General features: G+C 33.6%; 1 protein-coding gene across 1 annotated transcript in view; it reads right to left on the reverse strand.

The window, feature by feature from the left end:
* Mctp1 (multiple C2 and transmembrane domain containing 1) overlaps positions 1-12060 on the reverse strand; it is a 526481-nt gene that overhangs the window by 211362 nt on the left and 303059 nt on the right. Inside the window, exons 4-5 of the mRNA XM_058573996.1 lie at positions 11000-11079; positions 8144-8255 (exon numbers count right to left, since the gene is read on the reverse strand). Coding sequence (XP_058429979.1) covers positions 8144-8255; positions 11000-11079 — 192 coding nt within the window. The remainder of the gene's footprint in view (positions 1-8143; positions 8256-10999; positions 11080-12060) is intronic.

The raw sequence follows: 12060 nt of genomic DNA on the forward strand, positions 1-12060 counted from the left end.
GAAGTAGAGAATAGGGAATATTTGAAGCAAGAATTATAGCTTATAGAAAATGCTAATTGTATTTGTATAACCAGGAAGCATCCTGGTGCTATTAAGAACTGTATCTCCTTCAGCAGAATTCACTATAAAGGAGGGCTGTTTCAACAACCACTCATGGACTACAAAAAACAAAAAATAAAGGCAAGATTTTAATATAAGACTAAAGCTACCCTTGCCCTGCACCAAGATATTGGAACCATGTAGAGGCTTCAGGATTGAAAATAAGAAAATCATAAATTTATCAAATATAATGAAAAAATTCTTTTGTTTGCAGATAATGGCTTTATAGGGCATTTTTTCCCTACATATACTCTGTGTTAGATATTGACCAAAACATGGAAGAGTAATAGATTTCCTAAGGTTCTAATACTCCCCCATCCATTCTTCAAATGAATCTAGGAAACTGCAAAACAGTGCTATCAATTACTATTATAGGGACATTTTTGTTTTCTAAAAACTAAGGTCTGATTCATTTTGAAGTAAAAAATTCCATCATGGGGTTGTGGATATATATATCCTTTGGACATATGCTAGGTGTTTGTTGTTGATGTTAAGTGAGTCATCCACGTCACTACACCCAATATCACCACATCCTCCACCACCAAAAGGCATTTGGAAACTGAATTCGCTAATGTATTCCATATTCACAAAAACTGTCTAATTAAGAGTCAGATAATGAATATTCAACTTTCTCAGAAAGCACAGTTTCAATGGACTGCATGATAATTTCTAGAGACAATGTTTTAAATCAAATCAAGTGAGAATAAAACCCCATCACTCATGATTATTTAACCACCATCATCTAGCATCTAAGAATCTTATGCAATTCCATTCTGTAAGAAGTGCTATGCTATGAAAAAAGTGTTTGGGATATTGGAAGAATGGAATCTCACGGCAACACTTGATTCAATACTGCTGGGCAAAGTTACCTCCTCTGAGTCAGAGTACTGCATGTGACTAATTTCTACATGTAAAAGAAAATATGAGGATGGTGTTTTTTCCTCTCTCTCAAAATGGGTTTTATGAACAGGTTGTGTGACTTTAATTTTCAGAATTGGAAAACTGATACAAGAAAAAAATTCAATTAGTTCCTTGAGTTGAAATACAAAAGATTTGACAGTTATGAGGACCATTCATTTTCCTGATTCAGTATCTAAATTTACATTATTAGAGTCAAGTGATTCTCACAATGGCTCCAGATTTTATAACAAAATTTCTGTCACTTTTGTCAAGCCTACCAGCTAAGTAATAGATTAAGTTCCCAGGTTCCCTTTTCTTTTTAGAAAGTTGGATTAAGGTAGATTCAATGAAAATAAAAACAATAGAAATGTTAAGAAGGAAATTAATTTAATAGAATACTATTAAAACTGTTATCTTTGCTATCTGGGGCATCTGTTAAAGAAGAAAGATCAGGGAATGTTAAAGATAAGAGATGAAGCAAATTCTAGAAAAATAAATTTTTTTTGCTCTGTGATCTTAGGTTCAGCTGAGAAACATATGAATTTGTTTTCGAAAGTGTCAGTATCTAAAATTAAACTTAATAATTATTAGCAGCTCAACCTTCCTTGAAACAAATAAAAGAAATAAGTAGCATAAAATAGCTATTGATAGAGCTGCAGAAATGACTATTTTTAAAAGATTACAAATCTCAATTCATTTTCCATTATCATCTTCTGTAGTGGTGATATTTTTAGGCAATTATAAAGCTAACATACAAACAAAATTATAGAATTATTAGTCTATGCATTTTATAAAACATTTAATTATTTTGCAGGTAGTCCAAATTTTGGCTAGATAATAATTCTGAAAAATAAAAAATTAAACTAAAGTAAAAATATGTTTTTAAAATTCATTAAAGGTCAACTAGGACCAATCCATATGTTTCTTTGAATTTTCTAACTTTTTAGCCTTAGCCAAGCAATTTGTATGCCTCCATTATCTAAGAGAGTGTGTAACACAAATTAACTCACTTTTATTTCACAAATTCTCCAATGAAGAAAGCTGTGGATTGAACTCTGCTAGAAAAAGAGCCAGAAAGAACTCAAACACACTATCAGACAGAAATACCATATATAGGACACACATATATGAACGGCATACCCTTGCAGGTTCGAAAACAGAACATGCAATCAAAACAGAAATGACAGTTGTGCCATGCAACACATCAGCATGCCCCCCATGAAGGTTTTGGGTTCTTGTACACACAATGCTGGAGACTTAAAAAAAAAAGTGTGTGTGTGTGTGTTTCACATCTGGGATTTTTTATAAAAAGAAGTCAATGGAGAAAATTTTAATACTGGCAACTATATAATACATTTGCTATTACTCATATCATACTTCTCAAATTGCTGAAATTAGACATTGCAAGTTGTCAAGGCTTTGGTAGACTCAGTAGGCTGATAGGTTTTTTAATTCATTCTTTAATTTTACTGATTTCCAGAAGTATAGCAATCCACACAAGAAATCATCCCAACTGCATTATTCATGGAACCTATTGTCAGTATTTAACAGTGCATAAAAAACTCACAAGATAACTGATTTAGAAATCTTAGCACTTTGTATTACTGACTACTCTATATTTCTAGTTACTCTCTTTCTAATTTTAATAGCATTTTCCTAATGTTAATGGTATTTCTTATTTGATAGGATTTAAAGGGTCTTAAACTCATATCTTCCATTTTTCCATTTTAATATGTATAAATACCAGAGTTTTGTAAACACAGGCATAAAAATAAACATGTAGTTTGTTATTACTATGATTTTTAGTTTTAAAAAAGTTTTTTTTGTTGTTGTAGGTGGACACAATACCTTTATTTTATTTATTTATTTTAATGTGGTGCTGAGGATTGAATCCAGTGCCTCACATGTGGTAGATGAGCACTGAGCTACAACCCCAATCCCAATATGTGTTTTTTGAATTGAACTATTCAGTTCCAAAAGCCTAAAATAATTTCTGAGCTAATAATCTAAGAGAACAGAACTCTTCTTATAATTTTGCTATATGAGGGTCAATGCAAACTCATCCTGTATTTCTTCTCTGTGTATCATTCATATTAAATGCCATTGTGAAGCATTCTGATTTCTGATTTGGTGCATTTTGAAATTGAATTTCTCTAAATAAGATTTGTTCATGGATAATTTGTACAAGTTCAATATGCCTTTTTCATCGAAGCAGTACATTATATATTTAAGGCATAAGATAATTTAATTTGAAGACAAATTGGATCTCTGATTATCTTTAATCAAGAAATTTCAAACTTATCCCAGAAAAACATAAAATAGCTAATACTAGACATATTACAAAATGAAGAAAAAACAGTGGTGTATTTACAATTCATTGTCATCATTTCTAATCATTTCTTTTCTCTTGGGAAGAGCCATATAGCTTGATTTTAATCAGATTATCATTTAATGTGTTAACGATTTTAAGAACTTACAAGAGAAAATTAAATAACTACTGAATCATAATTTAATATAATTTGTGACAAACTGAAGGGTGTGTATATTGAAACAAGATAAAAATACTTTAAATACTATCCCCTGGTCCTTTGAAGTATCCCTTTGATTCTTGTAGAGATAACATCTGCAACCCAATGAACAACTTCTAGGTACAGAAAGCTTGATAAATTTTGATAGAAGTTATCATAAGAAGCATTATATATAATAATCCCCTCCCCAAGATGATAGGACAGAAGATAGAGGTGAGTTGAAGTGTAGGCATATTTTAGGAAGGACAAGTGACATTGAAGAAGTTTGTGTGGCTGAGACACAAGTTACAAGTGCAGAAGTTATGCTGTTTGTCAGAAAGCCTTAAAGTTGATCAGGAATTTCAGTTTAATTAGAGAAGCAGTCACAGGTCATTGAACAATTAGCAGGAAGAGGAGGGGGAATTCCAGAATCTGGCACATAACTGGATTTTTTCCCTTTTGTTTTGTTTTTTGAATTGACACTTAAAAGTTGTCATACTTATGGGTCTCATGAGATATTTCTAAACACATACACACAAATGTTTAATGTTCAGATCAGGATAAGCTTACCTATCTCTTCAAACACTTGCCATTTCTTGATAGCTAGAATAATCAAAATTCTTTCTTGCATCTTTTAAAAAATATTTAGTAGATTATTGTAATCTATAGTCACCCCTCTATGTAAGAGCACACCAGAACGTCCTGCTCCTATTGAACTGTAACTAAGTACCCACTGATTAACCTTTCTCCATCTCTCTCTCCTGCTTTGTCTCATCCTCTGGCAACCACCGTTCTTCTCTCAATTTCTTTGATATCAACTTTTTTAGGTCCTATAAGAGTGAAATCATGCTGTATTTATCTTCTTTGTGTCTGGCTTATTTTTTTAAATACATTTTTTATTTGTAGATGGACACAATACCTTTATTTTCTTTATTTGTTTTTATGTGGTGCTGAGGATCAAACCCAGTGCCTCACCTGTGCTAGGCAAGTGCTCTACCCCTGAGCTACAACCCCAGCCCTGTGTCTGGCTTATTTTAATCAACATATGGCCTCCAGTTCCATCCATACTGCTACAAACAATAGATTTTCATCCTTTCTTATGATGTAATAGTATTGGATTATAGTTTATTTTTCAATAGATTCCTACACATATGGGGTCCTTGTGCAGAGTTTTAAAACTTAATAACTAGTGTTGATGGATGTAATAACTAGTTTGAGAGCATTTAAAAAAGTGGCTGTAGAACCTCTACTTAGACCAAACAAACAAAAAACAATGACAACAGAACAAATTTATATGTATTTGTTGGAAATTTTCATAATGTATGGATGGCAAACACTTAGAAACCCAGATTCAAATCTAGGATATTAGACTAGCTAGGATATTGAATCTTAGAATTTTCTGTGAGGATCTTTTATCCTTCTTCCCCTTTCCTGTCACAGCTTGCTTCTCTGCAGACAAGACCCTGCCCTATCTATGGATTAAATCCATGAGGGGGAGCCAGGGTAGCCTCACTGGTCATCTTTCCCCTTGCCTCCTGAGGTGTGACTGAGGTCAGGCTGGGCAGTGAGTATGGCCCCAGCCAGAAGCTGGCTCTGGTATGGATTGCAACCATTGCTGAGTCCTGGCTAAGTCACTTGCTTCTCTGATGAGAAAGAAAGAAGCCAGAGGAGAATCAGTAATGGCATGGGAAGGAAGAAGACACCATTTCCCAGTTCACACAGCAGAATAAATCCATTGCTCTTTGAGACTCTGAAGGGGGAGGACATGAAGTGGGGCAGTGAATGAAAAATATCTGTCAGTAAAGGATTTCTTTCAAAAACATCTGGGGTAGTCAATGGGATTTAGTCAAGAAAATGGCACAGGGCTCTTAGGAGGACAACTTTGTGTTAAGGATGTGGCTGGAGAGAGATAAGAAGGAGAATGGAAAAAAAGAAGAAAATAAGGTGAATAAAACCAGGCTTTTGATATACAACTGTTTAATATAACCCACCTGTTTTCTTCTGTATTCATGTTTGAAAGCTCACTGATAAGAAGCTCCTGAGTGCTCTAATGGTTTTAAATGATTTTATTCTAATTAGAATAAGATAAAGATAAGTTTGAGCATCTATAGAGATTGAAGTGTTTTTGCAAGGATTGTTAAAAAGAAAATAATGTTGAGAACTGTTTTTCCTATTTTGACACATATATCTATGTGATTTAAGTAAATTCAGTAGTAGCTTCACCGTAAGATTTTTCCCCTACCAATTTGATAACTCAAACTCTCAATTTGATGTTAGAATATTTAATAAAGATACCTTTGATGTAAAAATTGAGTAGACTATCCATCACCAAATCACGCAAATAAGCATTATAGCTGCTGTATTTTTCCAATATTCAATAATATTGCAAATTTGGATGGTTTAGGGATACACAGAACCTCAGGCACCTCACTACTTTTGTTTGTGAAGTGCTGTCTGTCCTTCATTAACATAACAAAGAACCCCAATGCAGAAATATACTGTCATCGAGTTTGTTGATTTTTATCTCCTACCGGTAAACTTGCCAATTTCCTTCCATCTCTGCCTCTGACAGTTCTAATGTAAGCCTCTGTCATCTTTTATCTGGGTTTTTGCAATAGCCTCCTCATTGGTCTACAAGCATCCATTCTTACCCTTTTGATCTGTTTTCTACAATGCAAGTACAAAGATATTTTCAACAGGAAAATTTGATTGTGTCATTTCCTTTATCCAGAACTTTTGATGGCTCCTCATTACTCTTTGGGAAAAGACCACAAACCTTAACATGACCAATGGGCTTTCCACAATTGGGGCTTCTCCCTCCCCTCCAGTGTCATTATGCACCATGACTGACCATGGTTTTTAAGGTTCTCCTTCCTGCATGCTTCAGTGATTTTTCAATTCTTGTAATATAGACTGGTTTCTCTAGCCACAGAGTCTTTGCATATGTTGTTTCCTTTGCTTGAAATACTTCTTATGTTTTTTAAAAAATACTTATTAAATACTATTCACACTTCATACTTCAGTTTCCATTTATCTTCCTTAGAGAATCCCTATACACCTGACTGGAACAAAATTTCCTTGTTGGTCTTTCAGAAACATGTACCTCCTTTGTGGCACTTAACAGGTGGTCATTTTACATTTCCTTCTGTGATTATTTGAGTCCTGAGTTTTCCACTGAACCCAAGATCTACTGTATTCTCAGCATCTAGCATACGATTGACTTACAGTAGGTTCAGCAGAATAAATCCATCTACTGTATCCTCAGCATCTAGCATACGATTGACTTACAGTAGGTTCTTGGTGAATAGCAGGATTATTCAAATAAAGCACAAAGTAAACATTTATAATTTATTTCTATATGTGGATTTAGCCAGCTAGAATGTACTTACTGACTTGTGCTGGGTGAAATAATGTTTTCCAACTGGTTACTTCTAAGATCATGGGATTCTATTTCTGAATGTTCCTAACCTACCCTTCCATCTGCACATGAGTGCATCTGCACACATACAAACCTAAGTTCTTACAATAGGTGGTATTTAATAATACTTGTTGTAAAAGCAAACAAAAAATATCCTTGGTGACTATAGACATTTAACCTATTTTTAGCAAAATATTACATACCTATAGGAATTTATGAGCTCATTGTTTAACTTTTAAAGAAGAATTGAAAGAAGTAATTATTGAAGAGGTGAATTTTTCAATGAATTTAAAACAATTCTTAATTTGAGGTTGAAATTCACTGTTTTTACCTACAGACTTGATAAAAATGTCAATAATACTTTTTCAGCAGACCATATTATTAATTTTAATAGTGCATTATTTTAAGACAGCCATATTTATGAAATGGAGCATTTGAACTCACCTAAAAAATTATGTCTACTACAAAAATGTGTTACAAGCAGAGTAGTTCCCAGGTACATGAATGCACATTTGATCTAATAAATAATCTCTGGTAAGTGGTGGCAGAAAGTGCACTGGCAAGCATACTGATGTGGGTCAAACCTGATATTGTTTCATGTTACTTCAACAGTGTGGGAGTAATTGGCTCCTCTGCATTCCTTGTTAGTTTCTCATAGCAGCATGGTGTGCAAGGAAGTACAGACAGCTAGAGCTGAAAAATGAGTCATATCGATATGGAAGCCCATAGAGAAGATGGAAAGTACTCACTTATCATTCAGTCAACAAATACCAGAAAGCAGAAACTCTGTTATAATTTCACCTCATTTTCTTTGTTATGATACACCTGACAATATTCTCAAAATAGCAGGGTCTGGATACCTCAGTGTGGAATCCCAAATATTCAATTCACTTGTAAATGTATTCCCCGAATAAACACTAATATTTGTCTACAATGTAACACATGTGAAATTGAGAAATAAAATTATAAAAAATGATGCAAATCTTTTCCTTATTTACAACAAGAGGTTCTGATCTGGAGCATGGGACAGGAAATTTAAGTTAAAAAGACACAATAAGCATGGACTAGCAATCCCCCGGATACTCACAGAAACAAAGAACAGGCCAGATTTTCATATGCAGCTTCTCTTTATTATTACCTCTGGATCCAAAGAAGGCTTACATCATTCGAACAAGTGAGAGCAAGGAAAGAGCTCGTACTAGGGGGTTGGGGAACTTACCACATCCCTGGATTCTCCTTCTTTAGGGGTAAGGATGACTGAGAGTAAAATGATTCCAAGATCATGGTCAGGATAGTGGGGATCTTTCAGAGTTAGGGTCACATCTGTGGACCTGTGATATAAAATATTTAGAATTTTTGAATAGTCACTAAATAAATAAGACAAAAATATTGTACCAATAATTTATTATTATTAAAAGAAAAGCAATTGTTGTCTTCATTTACTTCTTGGTACAATATTTGCTATCATTAGAATATTACCAATGTATTAACTTATCCAATAACTGAAATCAATTGATAGACTTGAATTCATTGGATAAATTTCTGCCCTTCGTGGGGTTCTAAAAGGTTGCTGACAATGCATAGGTAACATCTTGTTGCACATTTCAATCAATGTTGAACATATAGCGTTTAGTGCCTACCATAAACCTAAGTTTCTGTGAAACAGTATGGAACAAAAAGATCTTGGAACAAAAGAATCTTGAAATGTAGGCCAGCAGGGAATGTATCCTTGCTTGTTGAGTCATTCAGTGTGCATTTTGTTCACAAAGTGCACGTTAAACACATTAAATGACACACACTGCTAGTTTCTGGGTAAAAACCAGTGGTCAAAAACCAAGATTAGCTCAGTGTCTTCATGGAGCTTAATTTTTGGTGCAGAATTCTAGTGCTGGGGAGAGGGCTTATTGTGGAAGGCTGGTCCAAGTAAGAATGTTCAATTTTGGCTACATATCAGAATCAACTAGGAAGCTTTTAAAAAGTTAATATTCCTGAATTCTACTCTTGAGGATTCTGGTTTTATGTATCAGAGATGGGACTTGAAAATTGATATACTTACGAAACTCCCCAGATAACTTTCTCATACAATCAGGAGTGAAAACCACAGCTAATTGTCAATGCCAAGATTATAATACTAGGCATTTTCACATCATCCTTAATTTATTAAGTCAAAGAATGATAGTATGAAAAACGTGAACAATTTTTTGGTGTCAGAGATTTTAACTGAACCATAAACAGCCTGTCAGAATAATACTATACATATGTTATAGTAGTTGTGATGCAAATTGCTCCAATACTAACTTATCTATAACTAATCATTATGGTTTTATAGTAACAATTTGTTTTTTTATTTAGAAAAAATCTATTAAGCATTAGTATATATGTGTAAATATATATGTATACTATATAAGTATATATAGTGTAACAATTTGATTTTATTCCTTCTCCTATAATGAGTACATATAACAATTAACAGAAATTTTTATTATGTTTTATGATTACATGATAAAGATTTCAGAACATTTGCAATTGCTTTATGATGCTTATTATTTTTCTTCAAAAAGATACACTAAAACATAATATAGTAGCATAATTACCTATTATTATAATCCATTTTTCTATACCCAAATTCCACTAATTTATACAAAAATTGAAGTGGTATACTAAATTATGAGTTTATAAAGTGGTAATTTGATGTGTACATGGTTTTAAGGGAAGAGAATTATTAACTACATAAATTATTAATTACATAAAGTAAGTAATGTATCAAAATCCACATCAGATGCTTATATATAATCTCTTAATTTTCTTAATTATCTTATATTTTCCTATTTAAAATTATTTCTCACCAATGATTTATCTTTAATAGAGAACAAGAGAAATGCATGCTTTGGGATTAAGTTTCTAGTAATTTTCATATCCTTTTGCAAAGGTCTACAGAGAAAGTAATTGCAGTCTTTGTAAAGGAACAGCACAGTCCATACTAGTTTAAGCTGTGTTCATCATCATGGACTACATATATGACCACTGAGCATGCATCCTACTGTGCAAAGCCAGTAGTTACTTAAGTTCTATCCTTATGTCAAGCCAGTGCTTAGCCTTTAGGTTGGGATGGAGAACATGTCAGAAATACAGTAAAGGCTGTTCTTTTTACCTGTCAGATAAAAATGACCATTGGAAGACCAATAAGCTATCCCTGTGTTCAAACCTTGCTCACTATAATACACAAGTGGGATTTCTCACATATGTTTCTCTACTCATCTACATTTATAGGATAAGAAAATGATCTGGCCCATGAATCTGCATCTCTGCTTTCCACTGTCCCTATCACAGGATGTCACGTGATCATTCAAAACAGGAATTCCTTCTCCTTATAAACTTCAAAGAAGATTTCAACAGCTCCTTTGAAACCCATTTCAGCACTGTTTTAAATTTGTTTTTTTTCCTTCTATGATATAATCAATTCTTAGTTTCTATGCTGAAATTCATTTTGAAAACTATGATGCCCATTGTTTTAGGTGCATGGAATGATTAATATTAGTAATAATAATGTAACTTTATAATTAGTCAAAAATGATAATGTAACTGAATAAATATAATCAATCTGTCTCCATTTTAGGAGTACTTCTTAGTAACCTAGTGAAAGCAACCTGGTGATTGTAATCAGTGATGGCAAAATCAGGTTCTACCTAGATTCAGGTGATGAGAGTTGCTGTTTTTGAAACAAAGTACACATTTTATTTTCTATTAGGATCAACGTTTATAATCTTCTTCATCTCACTACAACCGTATAAGCACTGTGAGACTGAAGAGTATGTCTTTTGGCTCTAGATTCTCGTGCTTAGCATAGTACTACAGTCAGAACAGGTGTCCAGGAATTTTTTTGTTGAATAGTCATTGAATGAGGCAATTATACCTGCTGGGGAGGTGAGAAAGGGACACTTGAGAAAGGGTTGTTAGCCTGAAGGCTCATAGCTGTAGATGACAGAACAGCACCCAGAACACAGATTGGCTGGCATTTTCTATTTCACAGGTCCAGCTGCATAAGGTAGAGTATATTGAAATAGTTAAAAGTTACCTGTTTAAATCCAATTGTGTGAGATCCAGGAAAGCTGAGCCCATAAAGTCATCCTGTAGTCCAAAATCATAGTCAAATACCTAAGAAGGCAAGGAAACATTTTCACAAATAATTCTAGTATAAGCCATAAATGAAAACATCTTAATTAAAAGTACTGATTGTCTATGTCATCAAAAACAATTAAATTTCATGGTATTTGCTTTTCAAAATTTATTTGTTTTTGTACTTTGGAATATTAGGGTCTCATAAAACATTTAAAGGAAAATACATATTTTTACTTAATATTCATTTTTACATCAAATATAATGCTAAGAGCCAAGTATATGATGCATGCCATTTTTGGTCAAAAGGTGACGCCAGCTAGCCATTGAGATGATATGATTATGTTAAGATTTGCATTCATATGGATATTGGACTCCTGCTGTTCACCTAGGCCAGCTATGGGACTCCTGGAGAGTTCCCATTGGTTGGGGAAGTACAGTAGGAGGGAGTTCCGGGGGAGGAGCTCTCTCTGCGGTCCGAGAGGAGGCCGCGTGGGTGGAAAAAAAAATTCTTCTCGGGCGGTACCGGACATTGGCGGCAGTTTCAAAAAATAAACTTTGTTCCTGCTTGAGTGGCTCGTGATTTTGTGCCCAGCCAGACTGCGGCAACTTTAAGAAAGATGTGATAAAATTAAATGAAGTATAGAACATATTCAAATTGTGAGAAACACAGACTCATAATATTTTTCCTTATATTACAGAAATGATATTGGCATTACTGGAACAAAAGTGAGTTAGTATGGGAAAACTCAACAAACAGGTCTTCCGTGTTGGGCTCTGAGTGATGAAAACATGATTCCAAACTCCTCGTATGTTTTAGGTAATTGAAGATAAATTCTGTGATGTTATAGAACAATGCCATTTTAAATACACAAATCATAAAAATCCAGATAATATGATTAAAGTACTTGGTAAAATTATATTAAGGTTAAATCAAACTAAGATTTTATTGGCAAAAGAAATTGCTGGGGATAATACTAATGTTAATAACAATATAAGCAAAAGGAAAAGAATGAACAC

Source organism: Marmota monax, unplaced genomic scaffold, assembly GCF_021218885.2.
Source record: "Marmota monax isolate L192 unplaced genomic scaffold, Marmota_monax_Labrador192_F-V1.1 WCK01_AAM20220418_F8-fsc00018, whole genome shotgun sequence".
In the NCBI taxonomy this organism is placed as follows: domain Eukaryota; kingdom Metazoa; phylum Chordata; class Mammalia; order Rodentia; family Sciuridae; genus Marmota; species Marmota monax.